Here is a 17,632-nt window from a genome sequence, read left to right as displayed (position 1 = left end):
ATTGTGTTATTTATTTTGTTGAGTTTAATGGTTATAATTAGCTAGTTAATTCTCCTTAATTTAGCTAGTTAATTCTTAGGATGACAAGAGACTTTTCAATTGTCTCTTTTGGGCTATTTAAGTCAGTTACTTGGAATTAGAAAGTAATCAAGAGTTTAAAAAACAAAATCACTGTGTGTGTAATTTTCTTGAGTTGTTGCGTGCAATTCATTTGGCTTCGTAAGATCGCGTTTTCTTGCGTAGTTCTTCGAGTATCAAATCAACAGGTCTTGGTTTGACTCACGATTATCGAGCTATAGGTCTAGTTCGTTAGTCACTTATCTTTGTTACTTTATTCCGCTGCGAAATTCGTATCATAAGTGGTATCAGAGCTCCGGCTCTTGATTTTCCTAAATTGAGACGATCCTAGGGTCTTGTTTTCAAAATTATCATATTATTATCCAAAAAAAAAAAAAATTACTGTTCACGGATAAATTACTGTTCATCCGAAAAAAAAAAATGGAGTCTTTAAACATTTTCAATCACACAAAAGGGGTATGCTTTTATGAAGAAATTCAAGAGGGGGCTGGTTATTTCTTAAATCTTGATTTACCTCCACTCTTTGATGCTTATGAGGTACCATTAGTGTACATGGGTGAAGAGTATTCTGAATTCACCTTTGATTCTTCCATAGACTTGAATCAACCTCCTAAATTTGACAAGTATGGGGATGAGGAGGCGTTGGGTACTGGTTTCGGGGTTGGTTTTACCAATTTCAGTTTTAATGCTCAAAGACTACACGCTTCTTTCAATTCTGGCCAACGGTTTGTTGGATTTGTTCAGCTAATCCCGAATACAATTGATGCTCTCGAATTTCAGATTTGTCAAGGTCATTATTTGGCTGATATTCGGGTGCTATGGAATGCATTGGGTCCTAGTAAATTTCGAGGTTGTTATTCCGACGATTCACAAGCACACACTGATGTTGTAATGTTCAGGAATTTAATCTGCTCACAAGTCCAGTTCACTAAACGAGAAGAGCGGCCAGGTTGTTCTTTATTAGAATATCGATCAATGTTCCAGTTTATCGAAAATGACGAACTAAAAGATAGTTCCAGCTCGTTATTAATGTTCAATGTCGATTGTGCGTTCAACTTTGTAAAGCTCGTTTTTTACCCTGGAGGATTGAGTCTAGTTTCTGGTTTCATTGTACAACATTACTCACTTGAGCATGGGTTTGACCTCACTTTAATGCTTGGAACAAGCAGGTGCTTAATTGATCATATTAAGTTGCAACGTCAATCCGATTGTTATTTGGTTGACTATCAAGCGGAAAAGGGCGCCGAATCAGAAAGAAATCATCGGTTGCGACAATTGCCAAAGGACCGTGTTATTTATCTGATTGTGGTGTTGGGTTCAGTCTGATTTATGAGCGCAACAAGTCCTTAGCTAATCCCATTGAGTTTCAAGATCAAACAAATTATTATTTGATCGGTTATCTGAAAACTAGGAGAGCTTCATCGTGTTTGATATCTTTGGTTAATCAATACGGTTATTCTATGTGCTCGGATCAATGAGATCGTTTCTGATTTCAAGGCACCATGTTATTCGCTTGGTTCTCGATTACGAGCACGTGGTTACTTTTATCGGGGTTCAAGAATTCTCGTGCTCATTCGGTTCGTTTGGGCCGCGACTACGGTGGAATATTCGCGCTCGTTATGGTTGTTCGACAATGTGGCTCATGATGAGCTTATTAGACTTGTGCATGGAGGGTGGTGGGGTATTTGGCACAAGGATATTACGGAAATCGGACGAGAGAATTGCTTGCATTGTTCATTTTTGATCCCTAGTGGATTGAAGCTACAAGAATTGAGGACAATTCTCATCTAAGGGGGAGGGGATGATACGGAAATGGCTATTTAGTTAATACCCTATTTAGTTATTAATTGTGTTATTTATTTTGTTGAGTTTAATGGTTATAATTAGCTAGTTAATTCTCCTTAATTTAGCTAGTTAATTCTTAGGATGACAAGAGACTTTTCAATTGTCTCTTTTGGGCTATTTAAGTCAGTTACTTGGAATTAGAAAGTAATCAAGAGTTTAAAAAACAAAATCACTGTGTGTGTAATTTTCTTGAGTTGTTGCGTGCAATTCATTTGGCTTCGTAAGATCGCGTTTTCTTGCGTAGTTCTTCGAGTATCAAATCAACGAGTCTTGGTTTGACTCACGATTATCGAGCTATAGGTCTAGTTCGTTAGTCACTTATCTTTGTTACTTTATTCAAAAGAAATTCGTATCAATATATATATATATATATATATATATATATATATATATATATATATATATATATATATATATATAGTAATAAGATCATGTAAGTCCACCTCTTACATGTGAGTCCATAAGTCTCATTGTGAGCCTTTGGATCTTGAAAATGAAGGGATAGGATGAAATACAAAAAAGATGGTTAATCCTCTAATTTTGCTCTCTTCCTCTAATTTTCTTATTAACTCCATTGGTTCTCATCACTAATCATTAACCTCTCATTATCACATCTCCTCATTCTCTCTCTATATCTCACTTCTCCATATTCTCTAAAAAAACCCAAGGAAAAAACCCAAAAAACCAAACAAATAAAAAACCTAAAAAATCCAAATACATTTACTCATCTATTCTTCATTCTCCTACCACCACCCACCGGACACCACCACAGTCGCCACCTCCCCCCCCCCCCGCCGCCGCCACCACCACCACCACCGCCGCCGCCGCCACGACGTCATTTTTTTTTTTTTTTAAACTTGATGTTTGAGTGTTCTTTTTATTTTTTTTGTTGTTTTTTCTCCTTATATCGTCTTGCTATATAATATTGTTTTAAATTTGTGAGTTTTTTTATTTTAATCTTAGATCTACTAAAATAGATCAATTTTCATTGACCCGTTTTTTTTGTTCATTTCCGTTTTGTTATTTTTTTTTCAATTTTCATGTTTTGGTCTTTTTTTTTTCATTTTCGTTTTGTAGTTAATGTTTTGTTTTTTTTGACCCATCTCCGTTTTTTTTTTGTTCATTTCCGTTTTTTTTTTTCAATTTTCATGTTTTGGTCTTTTTTTTTTTTTCCGGTTATTGACATTCTTACAAATTATAGTTTGATTTTAGTACTAAATCTATTAGTTATAAAATCTCATTTTTTACTTTTTTTCTTGTTGATATCACTTTGTTAATATTCGTCTTGTTATATATATTTGCCAAATTTCGTATTTAAAATTTTCTTTTGGTATTGTGTGATTTAGCATCTATTAAAATTACTTTATCGGTTAAAATTACACTTTTTTCGTTAAAATTACACTTTTTCCGTTAAAATTACACTTTTTTTGGGTTAAAATCACAGTTTTTTCCTTGTTAAAAATACACTTTTTTCCGTTAAAATTACACTTTTTTGTGTTAAAATTACACTTTTTTTCCGGTTAAAATTATAGTACTAAATCTATTAGTTATGAAATCTCATTTTTTACTTTTTTCTTGTTGATATCACTTTGTTAATATCCGTCTTGTTATATATATTTGCCAAATTTCGTATTTAAAATTTTCTTTTGGTATTGTGTGATTTAGGATCTATTAAAATTACTTTATCGGTTAAAATTACACTTTTTTCCGTTAAAATTACACTTTTTTCCGTTAAAATTACAGTTTTTTTTGTTAAAATCACAGTTTTTTCCTTGTTAAAATTACACTTTTTTCCGTTAAAATTACACTTTTTTCTGTTAAAATTACACTTTTTTTCGGGTTAAAATTACACTTTTTCGTTAAAATTACACTTTTTTCCTTTAAAATTACACTTGTCTTCATTAAAGTTACATTTATCTCTACTAAGGTTATCTTCTCAATGACTAAAGTTACGCTTTTGGACTAAAGTTAGAATAATTTGGACTGAAGTTACAGAAATTTGGACTAAAATTACACAATTTGGACTAAAATTACACAATTTAGACTAAAGATACACAAATTTGGACTATAGTTATACATTTGGATTAAAATTACACTTTTATGGACTAAAATTACACTTTCGTGGACTAAAATTACACTTTTGTAGACTAAATTTATACATTTGTGGATTAAAGTTACACATTTGTAGACTAAAATTACACTTTTTTGGACTAAAATTACACTTTTGTGGACTAAAATTACACTCATAAAATGATAAAAGATACACACACTATCAATTTACTAAGTTACACTTTAGTGGACAATGATTGGAATTGCACAATCTAAATTACTCAAAATAAATGAATTGTGTAACTTTATTTCTAATTGTGTAATTTTACTCTAAATTTAGTCGTAAATAGTGTAATATTAGTTCAAAATTATTCGTAAATAGTGTATTTTCAGTCCAAAAATGTATTTTTAGTCCAAAATTGTATAATTTTAGTCCAAATTTAGTTGTAAATATTGTATTCAATTTAGTCGTAAACTCCATTAGTTCGTCCAAATAGTCCAAATTAGTTAGTCCATATTGTCCAAATTGTTCAAATTAGTTAGTCCAAATTGTCCAACTAGTCCAAATTAGTCTGTCTAACTTTAGTCCAAGAGTGTAACTTTAGTCATTAATAGAGATAAGTGTAATTTTAACAGGAAAAAGTGTAATTTTAACCGAAAAAAGTGTAAGTTTAAAGTAGAAAGGTGTAATTTTAAAGGAAAAAAATGTAATTCCAACAAGAAAAAGTGTAACTTTAACAGGAAAAAGTGTAATTGTAACAGAATTGAGTGTAATTTTAACATAAAAAGTGTAATTGTAACAAAAAAAGTGTAATTGTAAGAAGAAAAAGTGTAATTGTGACAGAAAAAGTGTAATTGTAACAAGAAAAAGTGTAATTCCAACAAGAAAAAGTGTAATTTTAACAGGAAAAAGTGTAATTGTAACAGAATTGAGTGTAATTTTAACATAAAAAGTGTAATTGTAACAAAAAAAAGTGTAATTGTAAGAAGAAAAAGTGTAATTGTGACAAGAAAAAGTGTAATTCCAACAAGAAAAAGTGTAATTTTAACAGGAAAAAGTGTAATTGTAACAAGAAAAGTGTAATTTCAACAAGAAAAAGTGTAATTGTAATAGAAAAAAGTGTAATTTTAACGAAAAAAATGTAATTTTAACAAAAAAAAGTGTAATTTTAACAAAAAAAAAAGTGAAATTTTAACAAATGAAAATCCACAACATTAAAATAATAAAAAAACCAAAATAATAAATCTTAAATATAGTCTAACACCCACAACATTAAAATAATAAAAAAACAAAAATGAAAATCAAGAATACTAGATCTAAAATAATAAAAAATCGAAATAATTTGTTAAAAAAAACCGTCTCACAAAACCGAGATTCACACGACTTAAATATAAAAGAAAGACGATAAAAAAATCGAGATTACTGAAATTAAAAAATCTATAAAAAAAACGAGTAAAACCGAGATCCAAAACAACCGAGATCCAAAAATCTACTGAAATTTCTTTCTTGAAACATTATATAAAAAAAAATATACAAACATGAGCAAAACCGAGATCCAAAACAACCAACAACAACAACAAATACCAAATCAGAAAAAGCAAAATAAATAGGAAACAAGATCTGAAAAAAGACGAAAATAGAGGACGTCTTGTGGGTGTGCGGCGCGGTGGTGTTGGACGTCTTGTGGTTGAGGCGCGGTGGTGGTGGTCGTGGATGTGGGTCGCGGTTGTGGTGGTCGTGAATGTGGTTGTGTCGTGGGGTGAAGGTGGTGTCGGGGGAGATGGCTGGGTGAAGGTCGTGTGACGGTGGATGGTGACGGGAGGTGGGTGGCGGTCGGTGGTGGGGGGTGAGGAAGTGGAGGGAAGGAGGGATGATGAATTTATTTTTCAGAAATTATTGTTTTGGTTTTGGGTTTTTTGTGGGTTTTTTTTTTGTGGTTTGGTGATGAGAGGAAGAGAGAAAAAGGAGAGATTGTGAGATTTAGAGAGAGGGAATGAGTTTGTGATAATGAGGGATGAATGGATTAGTGGGTAACTTAATTGCAATGAGGAGCTAATTAGACTAGATTGATTTGTGGCCATCCATTGAGATGTAATCTCATCCCTTCATTTCCTTCATCCAAGAGCCCTTATAAGGACTTAAGGACTCAATAGATGTAAGGGACTTAGGAGAACTTTACTCTCTCTCTCTCTCTCTCTCTCTCTCTCTCTCTCTCTCTCTCTCTCTCTCTCTCTCTCTCTCTCTCTCTCTCTCTCTCTCTCTCTATCTATCTATCTATCTATCTATATATATATATATATATATATATATATATATATATATATATATATATATATATAGAGAGAGAGAGAGAGAGAGTAAAGTTCTAATGAGTCCACCATATATTTTGAGTCCCTAAGTCCTCACTACATCACTTGGATATCCCACTAAGGATGGTTGAGATTGAAAGCAAAAAAGTATACTTAACACTAATGAGTTTCCTATACACTAATTAATCCACTTTATCTCTCTAGCTTTAATTATACATTCACTAATGGATTAATTATACACCAAAAAAAATTTTTGAGCATAATTTTTTTTTTGGACTGAAACTTTTATACAAATGTTACTACAGTTTCACTGTTTTAAAAGTGTAATTTCAACGGAAAAAAGTGTAATTTCAACGGAAAAAATTGCGGTTTGACGGATTTTATTTTGAAATTTGAAATTTTGAAGCAAATTTACAATATATTTTGCGTTTTAAGAGTGTAACTCAGTTTTTCGACAAATATTATTTTGAATTTTTCCAATTTTAACACAACTCATTGTGAATTGAGTGACTTATAAGTGTAACTTTAGTCTTTTAAAAGTGTAATTTTAGTCCGGATAAGTGTAATTTCAAATCAATAAGATTGTTATTTTTAGTCCAGGAGAATGTAATTTTAGTCCAGAAAAGTGTAATTTTAGTCCAGAAAAGTATAATTTCAGTCCATTGAGAATGTAATTTTAGTCCATTGAGAGTGTAACATTAGTCCAATGAGAATATGAGAATATGACCAAGTCCATTGAGAGTGTAACATTAGTCCAATAGAAAAAGTGTAATTCTAACAGAAAAAAGTGTAATTCTAACACAAAAAGTGTAATTCTAACAAAAAGTGTAATTCTAACAAAAAAAAAGTGTAATTCTAACAGAAAAAAGTGTAATTCTAACAGAAAAAAGGTGTAATTCTAACAAAAAGTGTAATTATAACAGAAAAAAGTGTAATTCTAATAGAAAAAAGTGTAATTCTAACAGAAAAAAGTGTAATTCTAACAACAAAAAAAGTGTAATTCTAACAGAAAAAAGTGTAATTCTAACAACAAAAAGTGTAATTTTAGCCGAAACAAGTGTTATTCTAGCAGAAAAAAGTATAATTTTAACAGAAAAAAGTGTAATTTTAATGGAGAAAAATACAATTTTAACAGAAAAAAATGTAATTCTAACAACAACAAAAAGTGTAATTTAATGGAAAAAAGTGTAATTTAATGGAAGATCTCACAAAATTAAACTTATGTGAGATCTTCAAAATTTGAGGCGGGATTTTCAAAATTTGAATTTTGAAATCATTAGAGGCGGAATTTTTAGCACACAATATGTAAATTTAAACAAATAAAATTAAAAAAACAAAATAAAAGACAAAAATAAATAACAAAAACATAAACAAAACAAAAAAACACAAACAAAACAACCCAAAATACAAACACCGAAATTTGAAAAAAAAAAAAAAAAAAAAAAACAACAAAAAAAAAGCGTAGATCTGAGAAAACAGGAAGGAAAAAGAAAAAAAATTAAAAAATTAAAAAAAACAAACAAACAAAAGGCAACAACAACACATCTAACAGGGGATGTTGTTTTGGTGATACACAAACAAAAAGAGGAGGGGCGGTTGTTTTGGTGATACAAAAACAAACAAACAAAAAACAAACAAACAAAATAATTTTATGGATTAATGATACACAATTAACACAATTAAAACAGATCTGTATAGTGAAAGACAAGGAGCCACGGGGGATGTTGTTTTGGTGGCCGAAAATAGAAGAGAAGTGGGAGAATAAGCGGATGTGGTGGTGATGCGTGGTGGTAGTAGTGGTATCGTCGTGGTGGTGGCTGCGTGAGAAGACGAGGGGCGGTTGTCGGTCTTGTTGGAGTCGGATGTGTGAGTGGCGGCAGTGGAGGTCTAGGCGGCGTTCACAGGTGGTGCTATTGGCGACGGTGGTGGCTGGAGGTGGTTTGTGGAGTAGGCGGTGTTTGCGTGTAGAAGGGCGTGGTGGTTGGATTTGGCGTGAGTGGTGACAGTCGGGGTGGTAGTTGGGGGTAGTGCTCGGTGGTGTTGGAAAGTGTTTTTGGGGAGTACTGGTGGTCGGGGTAGTGGAGTGGTGGGGGTAGATGGTGGTGGCCGTGTGGGTGGGGTGGGTGGTGCCGGTGGGGGTGGGTTGGGTTGGTGAGGAAGAGGGGAATTATTTGGGTTTTGTTTTGAGAGAATTAAATTGGGTTTTTGAGAGTGGTGGTTAATGAATTGTGTGAATGAGAGATAAGTGGGTGGAAAAATAAATTATATATAGTTGATTAGTATTTGATTAATGTGGATTAGTAAGGTAGTGAGAGAGTGGGCTTAATTAGGCATTAATCCCTTGTTTTTTGTCTTCAATCTCAGCCTTCTATAGTGCTCATCCAAGGGCTCTAAGGAGGACTTATGGACTCACACTTAGGAGGGGGACTTATTTGATCTCAACACTATATATATATATATATATATATATATATATATATATATATACACACACACTAACGCTTGGAATATTAATTGGCAAGTTTTGTAAATTGTAATAGATTGTCTTTGACTCTTTCGTGCACTTTAATTTAATTTCCCGTGTAACACGTTATGCTGCAATGATGTCAATTTGACCATTTAATAGTGTCATATGTGGAGTAAATGTTTTGCATGGTTATTGGTTGGAACATGATGCTCATTCTATAATTCGTTGTTCCAACTTTAGATGCTTTCAAGCCTTTAAATCATTTTTTGATTTCCATCAAATATTTTCTCATACTCACAATAGGTTATCGAAAAATGTTTTTTTAATGAATTGTATATATTTTATTTTCTAATGAATTAAGAAAAACGTGTTGTTAGTTTTGCTAATTTTCTACTATTATCATATTTCCTCCATTACATTCAATTCTATTCATTTACTTTATACACGTTATCAATGCTCGTTTTCTTTCATTCATATCTTTAGTTACATATAAATAAAATTATAAAAATTTGATATTCACAATATACTCGGTAAGACAATTTAAATAAGATTTCACATGACTATCTTTTATGCAATATATTAGAAGTTGTATAAAAAATTCTCATTAGCTATAAATAATGCCTAAAAAGCAAACGTACATAACTAAATGGAATGGAGCAAGTAATATACTAATATAAACTCATGTCTAGTTCATCTAATTTTATTTTTAAAATGCATCCAAACAACAATAAAAAACAATACTCCCTCCAATCCGCTATTTTCTTCCCCTTTGATGTGGGCACAAAGATTAAGGTGTAAATATAATATTGATAAAGGACATATGTGGGGTTAGAAGATTGGAATTGAACGGGGTTTGGTGATAAGAGAGAAGGATGAATAATTAGAAGTTAAATAATTAGGAGTTAAATAATGAATTGTGTGCCACAAACATTAAAGGAATGAATAAAATAGGAGTAAAAGAGTTGGGTGAGATTCGGTGATAGGAGATAAGGCTGAGCAAAAAATCCGATTATCCAAACTGATCTGATATCCGATCCGAATCTGACCCGAATTTTTGGATATCCGATCCAAAAGTTAAGTTTGGTTTGGATATCTGATCCGAAATCTTTGGTTTTGGTTTGGATATGGATATTAGAATTAAAACATTTGGATATCCGATTCGATCCAAAACTATAGTTTTCTAGTATAATTTCCAGAAAATAAAATTTTATTTGATACAACAACTTAATTAATGTTTAAAATATTAGAGAAATATGTAAGTAGTACTTAAATTTTATGTCGAGAACATTGGAGTAAGAATGCTAAAGAAAATCATCATGTAAGATTATGAATATAATCGTGTTTCTAACTTAATTTTTAAGTAAATTAAAAAGTATGGATATCCGCATCCGATCCGATTATTTTGGATACCCGAACATTGGATATCCGAAACATTTGGTTTGGATATCTAACTTCAGGATTTCTAATATGGATATCCGATCCGAACTAGCAGTTTGGATCAAATACCCGATCCGTACTCTGCCTTAATAGGAGAGATGAATGAATAAAATAAGAGTAACCAAAAATAGAAAGGGGGAGAAAATCTGAATAATTCATTTTAGAAAATAGGGAATAATATATAAGATTGGAGATACTTCCTCTATTCCATTGAATTCTATACATTTGTTTTATACACGTATATCAATCTCGTATTCTTTTGTTCATATCTTTAGTTACATAATACTAAAAATCATAAAAATTTGATATTCACAATGTAGTCTACAAGACAATTTAAACAAGATCTGACCCGACTATCTTTTATGCAATATATTAGAAATTATATCGAAATCCTCCTCGCTTATGAATAGTGCTCAAAAAGTAAACGTATAGAATTCAATAGGATAGAAGAAATATCTTATATCTTATCTATATAAATACAAGAACATTTCAAGCATCCTCATGCGTCCACGTCATCATTTGTAGGTTTTTTTTACTAAAAAAATAATAATGGTGGGACCCTCATCAAATAATCTAGAATTAATTTCGCAAAGACCGCCATGTTTTGTACGTAAATGTTTGTTTTGTACGTACCTTACAAAAAAAATTAAATAATAAACTAGCAATTTAACAAGAATTTTATATACTAATTATTAAATAATAAAATATATAAATTTTCCGAATTTTGATTATACCAATTTTTTCATTATTAATAATCTTTATTATTAAGATGATTATGATATATGGAGTAAAAATTAAGAAAATCTACAATTAAAAAAAAATATACAATCTACTAATTTAAAACTCCGTATATATTAAACCAAGAAAAACACACACTATATATCATCTCATTAATAATTTTGCAAATTACAGTAAATTGCTTACAATCAAACATAAATCCCAAATTTCAATTAAACAAAAAAATTAAATATTCAAGAACAATTATCAAGGAACAACTCACACTTTAATTATCAAAAGAACAATTCATACTTCAACGAGTACTCTGACACTTAAACTTAATGCTTCTTATATCTTAAATTCGACATTTAGAAACTCCTATTTACATATTTAAATTGGATATAACTACATACAAAACTTAGTCATGTTTGTTAAATAAAATTACTAAAATAATAATATTTAAATTGCATACCAACTAGTTATACTTTTCAGAGGGGGTTTGGTTCATTCACTTGAAATAGGCTATAAAGTTCGTCTGCTGCATTCCTCCATAATCATAACTTCGACATCCAAATTCGTAGCAACAACTATGGAGGCCATAGATAAGAAGAAGGAGGACACAAACGATGACGTATTAAAGAAACTAGAATACCTTTCCTTAGTCTCCAAGGTATGTTCCGAACTAGACACTCATTTAGCAACTTCCGACAAAATTCTTGCTGAATTTATCATTGAATTAGGTCATAGATGTGTAACCCTAGATCAATTTGATTCCGAATTGAGGAAAAACGGTGCCGTTTTGCCTGATTATTTCCTCAAATCTTTGTTAACTGTAATTCATGCAATTTTACCCCCTAACCCTAAGGGCAATAATGGCGGTGATGATCATTCTAGGGCTAGGTATGATAGCGGTGGTGACGGAGGGAGTTATCGCTCTGATGAGATAGAATTGTATAGGATTTATAAAGGGAGAGTTTCGAGTATTATGGATAATGGGTGTTTCGTCGAGTTGATAGGTTTCGAGGAGGGGAAGGAGGGGATTGTACATGTTTCGCAGATGGGTAGCGAGAGGATTGGGAGTGTTAAGGATTTTGTGAGGAAGGGTCAGGAGGTTTATGTCAAGGTGATATCAAAGACGGGGGAGAAATTGGGTTTGTCGATGGTTGATGTGGATCAGAATACCGGTGAGGATTTAGAGCCGCTGAAGAAGGGGTCGCGGGGTGGTAGGATTGGGTTGGATACTAGAGCAGGGGTTTCAGGGATTCCAGTTGTTGAGGAGGTAAAAGGTGGACGTTCAAGGCAGGGTTTAAAACGTATGAGTTCACCGGAAAAGTGGGAGATCAAACAGCTGGTTGCATCGGGTGTGTTGAGTGTGAAAGAGCTTCCTGGTTTTGATGATGAAGATGATGGGGTTGTTTACTGTGAAGAAGGTGCTGAGGAAGAGCTTGAGGTTGAGTTGAATGAGAAGGAACCTCCGTTTTTGTATGGGAAGACGAAAAACTCGGTTGATATTTCCCCTGTTAAGATATTCAAGAATCCAGATGGGTCTTTAAGTAGGGCGGCTGCTGTTGGTAACGCTTTGATGAAAGAGAGGAGAGAAGTTCGTGATCAGCAACAAAGAACAATGCTTGATTCTATTCCAAAAGACCTTAATCGTCCTTGGGAAGACCCGATGCCAGAGATGGGAGAGAGACACCTAGCCCAAGAGTTGAGAGGTGTGGGGTTGTCTGAATACGATATGCCTGAATGGAAGAAGGAAGCCTATGGTAAGGCTTTGACATTTGGACAGAAATCCAAGCTGTCTATACAGGAACAAAGGCAGAGCTTGCCGATCTACAAGTTGAAGAAAGAGCTTATCCAGGCCGTTCACGATCTCCAGGTTTTGGTTGTGCTTGGTGAGACGGGTTCCGGGAAAACAACTCAGATTACGCAGTACCTGGCAGAGGCAGGATATACCACTAGGGGTAAAATTGGGTGTACACAGCCCCGTAGAGTGGCTGCAACCTCTGTTGCTAAGAGGGTTGCCGAAGAGTTTGGTTGTCGATTAGGGGAGGAAGTTGGGTATGCTATACGGTTTGAAGATTGCACAGGACCCGACACCGTGATTAAGTACATGACTGATGGCATGCTTCTTAGGGAGATCCTTATTGACGAGAATCTAACGCAATACTCAGTCATAATGCTTGATGAAGCACACGAGCGAACCATAAGCACAGATATTCTTTTTGGGTTGCTAAAAATGCTCGTCAGTCGTAGACCAGATCTTCGTCTTATTGTCACTTCGGCTACATTGGATGTAGAAAAATTTTCAGAGTATTTTTTCAACTGTAATGTTTTCTCAATTCCTGGGAGGACTTTCCCGGTAGAGATCTTGTATACCAAGCAACCAGAGATTGATTATTTAGAAGCAGCTTTGATCACTGTTCTGCAGATCCACTTGACAGAACCTGAAGGGGACATTCTTGTCTTCTTGACGGGGCAGGAAGAAATTGATTTTGCGTGCCAGTGTCTTTATGATAGAATGAAAGCTCTTGGTAGAAATGTTCCTGAACTGATCATTCTTCCGGTGTATAGTGCGCTACCCAGTGAGATTCAATCTAGGATTTTCGACCCAGCCCCTCCTGGGAAAAGAAAAGTAGTTGTTGCAACAAATATTGCTGAAGCTTCTCTCACCATTGATGGGATATATTATGTGGTTGATCCTGGATTTGCCAAACAAAATGTTTATAATCCAAAGCAGGGGCTTGATTCTCTGGTTGTAACCCCAATTTCACAGGCATCAGCCAAACAACGAGCTGGAAGAGCTGGTCGTACAGGACCTGGCAAATGCTACCGTCTTTATACAGAGAGTGCGTGCAAATGAAATGTCTCCTACATCAATTCCTGAAATTCAGAGGAGTAATCTTGGGATGACTACATTGACAATGAAAGCTATGGGAATTAATGATCTACTTTCTTTTGATTTTATGGATCCACCACCTCCCCAAGCTCTTATCTCTGCCATGGAGCAATTGTATAGCCTGGGAGCTTTGGACGAGGAGGGTCTTTTGACCAAGCTGGGAAGAAAGATGGCTGAATTTCCCATGGAGCCCCCACTATCAAAGATGCTTTTGGCAAGTGTCGACCTTGGATGCAGTAATGAGATTATAACTATAATTGCAATGATTCAAACTGGTAATGTTTTTTATCGGCCCAGGGAGAAGCAATCACAAGCTGACCAAAGGAAGGCCAAATTTTTCCAACAAGAGGGTGATCACTTAACTTTGCTGGCTGTTTATGAGGCTTGGAAAGCAAAGAATTTTTCTGGTCCGTGGTGTTTTGAAAATTTCATTCAGTCTCGATCCTTGCGGAGGGCACAAGATGTTAGGAAACAACTTCTCAGTATAATGGACAAGTATGATCTTGTTATCTTTTTTTTTTTTTTCTTTTTCTTACAGCATCCCCCTCTTACTGTCTTACCCCATCTCTAAACAGGATATAAAGCTGGCGCTTCATTAGTGTCATACTATTGTTTGATCTCTGTTGGTCGTCAATTTTTTATTCTATTTGCTTTCATAAGGTGATGCAATCTTGGTTGTCGTTCAAGCTGACTATCTTCTGCACTTTGCCTAAGTATTTAGTTTGGGTTACTTTGCTTTTTTTTTTTTTTTTTTTTTTTTTTCCTTGTGCATCTCTGTGGGTTATTATGTGATTTGTTTCCATAGGGGTTAGCTAATTGCTACTTATATTTCTGAGCTTATTTTTAATGAGAACTTTTCTGAACCACCTTTGTTACTTTCTCCAGGTATAAATTGGATGTGATGAGTGCTGGCAATAATCCTACAAAAATAAGCAAGGCAATTTGTGCAGGATTTTTCTTTCATGCAGCAAGGAAAGATCCTCAAGAGGGTTACAGAACCCTTGACGAGAATCAACCTGTTTACATCCATCCGAGCAGTGCATTATTTCAGAGGCAGCCTGACTGGGTGATGTACCATGAACTGGTTATGACTACAAAAGAGTATATGCGGGAAGTTACTGTTGTTGATCCAAAATGGCTGATCGAACTAGCTCCTAGATTTTTCAAAGTATCAGACTCCACGAAAATGAGTAAGCGTAAACTTCAAGAGCGAATTGAGCCTCTCTATGATAGATATAATGAACCTAACTCTTGGCGTTTGAGCAAAAGACGGGGTTAATTTATGTTTTGAAGTCTATCGACTTTTTTCTCATGTCAAATACGTAGTATCAGTTAACTTGTAGAGTGGTAGGCTGTAAATGCCTGTGTTTGTATTCCAATGGGTGAATCATTATATATTTCACAATTGAAAGTTAAGGTTCAATGTTAATTCATGGTAATCATTGTCATCATATTCCTTGCACAAACTTTGGTCTGTACGACTGTACCCCCTCTCCGTCTTCTCGTTTTTATACAAAAAATACTTGTGTAGGGCGGCCTTACACAAGTTTCTTGTAAAACGGGTTTCTGGATAGTTCTTTTATGGTTGTTTGGATCTGTTTTATATTATTGTGTTAAATCCAATAGTGTCCAAACCTAAATTGATCGATCCAAAGTCAATCATTCTGGAAAATGAGCAATTTGAAATGATCAGATTGATCGGAAGACACTATATCGAAATTATCTAAGGTTATTTTCAAAACTAATGACAAAACTTAGTAAAATGTGACCTGACCGAAAATTGATTCGCCTCATATTAACTCTATTTGAAATGATCCAGACTGGTATATTTGAATTCAAAATGGATCGAGATAAACACGAGTGTATTTATTTATAAACGAATTGAAGTGAAGTCGCGAACTGATTAAGGCAACTATATCCAACATTCCAACCTCATAAGCCGTTCGCTAGATTTATATTTAAAACTCAATTCAGACAACCCACCAAAGATGGCAGGTGCCGAAAATGACCCAATAATATCCACCAGAAGCTATCCACGATGCAATGACCTGAGCCAAACACCCAACGACCTGAACCGAAGTTTACTTATGTTTCCTAGGCTCCTAGTATCATTCAATTAGTGGTATATCTTTTAACACTTACATCCAGATATACATACAACAATGGAAAGTATTGCGCGAGTTGACAGCAAACATACGCATAGGACAAAGACGATGGGCAAGCTTTTCAATCACCTACAATACCTGCAAACCGGATGCAGTGGAAAATGCTACCTGCTACTCGTACATAGTTTCAGAAGATTGACATTATGCGAAAAGGCAAAGGTGTAATAACTTCATGACTACACCACAGAAAATGTGAAGCAACAGCAACCAATCTTCATGACAGGAAACCAGAACAAGAACCTGATGACAATGATACTTAAAACAAACTAAATAATCTCATTTCTCAACTCAAAGAACTTTTAATAGTTTTACATTGCATTCTTCCTACAGAACTTCTGTAGTACAACATTCAGACAATTACAAAAGAAAGAGGGCAAATAGAATTGCTAAAGAAACATTACAAATGCTGAACGATAGATTCGTATTAAAAAAACTCGTGAAATTACAATGTCAACTCCGCAAGACGCATATGGTGGACAAATACTAAAGACATTATATCAAGAACTAATTTCTCACTTCTACATCCCTGAAAATAAGAGCTGTATCCCCATACAGGTATGACTAAAGGCAGAAATGAATATTCCGCTCCTCAAGTCACGACTTAATACTTCTCCATCTTGTCTTTCTGGTTCTGATACTCTTCCAATTCCTTCAACCACAAATCGCCAAACTCACATTCCTTCCAAGCTTCAAACCAAGGTCCACCGAGTGTATAATGAATCGCCTTAGGGACAGTATCAGGCTTACCCTCAACAACCCGATTATGTCCAACAAGAAAGTTCCACACAAAGGGAATTTCCCCAATCTCATGATCCTCCAACCACTGAAACCGATGCAAATACGCCCCGGTCTGCGTATTCACAACCTCAGGAGTCAAAACCTTATTCTTAACATGCCCACAATTATACAACACCATTGAAGACCAATTCTTCCTAGGATAAACCGTCTGGACCGCCCCATCCATCTTAGTAGTCTCTTTAGGTGCATAATCATGTTGCACACACATAATTGCATACTTATCATCAATCAAACCAACCAATTCCTTAAAATCACTCAAATACAAGAAATCGCAATCGACAAACAATGCCCAACCCTCAAAATTAGCCAAATGTGGGGTAAGAAACCTGGTAAATGAAAATTCAGTGCTCTCTAATTTCCCCCTTTCTCTCCAATACAAACCCTTTTGCCTTAATTCACATTGTTTAATTGGGTATATTTCTAAAGGGATTGAAGATCTCTTCAAAAGTGAATACTTGCATACTTCATATGCAATGTCTTCTTTTGGGTCATACCCAATAAAGATCTTGAATGGAATTAGGGTTCCATTGTTTTGAATTGATGAATCATTGATTACTTTTTGGGGATTTAGCAAATTAGGGTTTGCTGCAATTGAACCCAAATCTGTTGATCCCATTACTTGGATTTCTTGGATCTTTTGAATTGGATTGTTGTATGGTGATTAGTGAGCAGGAGAGGAATTAAACTGGGTATCTAAGATTAGAGTGAATAAATGAAGAGGAAGGAAATGCCTAAATTTCTGGAGATGAATAAAGGATTTTACCAGAAATGTAGGCGGGAAGAGTGTGAAATCTTGGCACCGACAAATCTTCGTTAAATGCGGGGTGCTGAACAATGGACGAACTTTAAGATTTACGTCAAAACTTA

At 34.2% G+C, this 17,632-nt stretch overlaps 1 protein-coding gene and 1 pseudogene across 1 annotated transcript; one reads left to right on the top strand and one right to left on the bottom strand.

Moving 5' to 3' along the window:
* The first annotated feature begins 11,401 nt into the window (after nt 1-11,401).
* LOC141640365 (putative pre-mRNA-splicing factor ATP-dependent RNA helicase DEAH5) lies at nt 11,402-15,253 on the top strand (annotated as a pseudogene).
* Nucleotides 15,254-16,223: 970 nt separating this feature from the next.
* LOC141640364 (protein CDI-like) lies at nt 16,224-17,632 on the bottom strand. The gene has a single exon (XM_074449171.1). It carries the CDS (start codon nt 17,379-17,381, stop codon nt 16,569-16,571), a length of 813 nt encoding a protein of 270 aa, XP_074305272.1. The 5' UTR covers nt 17,382-17,632; the 3' UTR covers nt 16,224-16,568.

This window comes from Silene latifolia, unplaced genomic scaffold (assembly GCF_048544455.1).
Source record: "Silene latifolia isolate original U9 population unplaced genomic scaffold, ASM4854445v1 scaffold_79, whole genome shotgun sequence".
NCBI lineage: Eukaryota > Viridiplantae > Streptophyta > Magnoliopsida > Caryophyllales > Caryophyllaceae > Silene > Silene latifolia.
The sequence above is the reverse complement of the archived record's forward strand: the minus strand, read 5'-3'. Positions and strand labels throughout refer to the sequence as shown.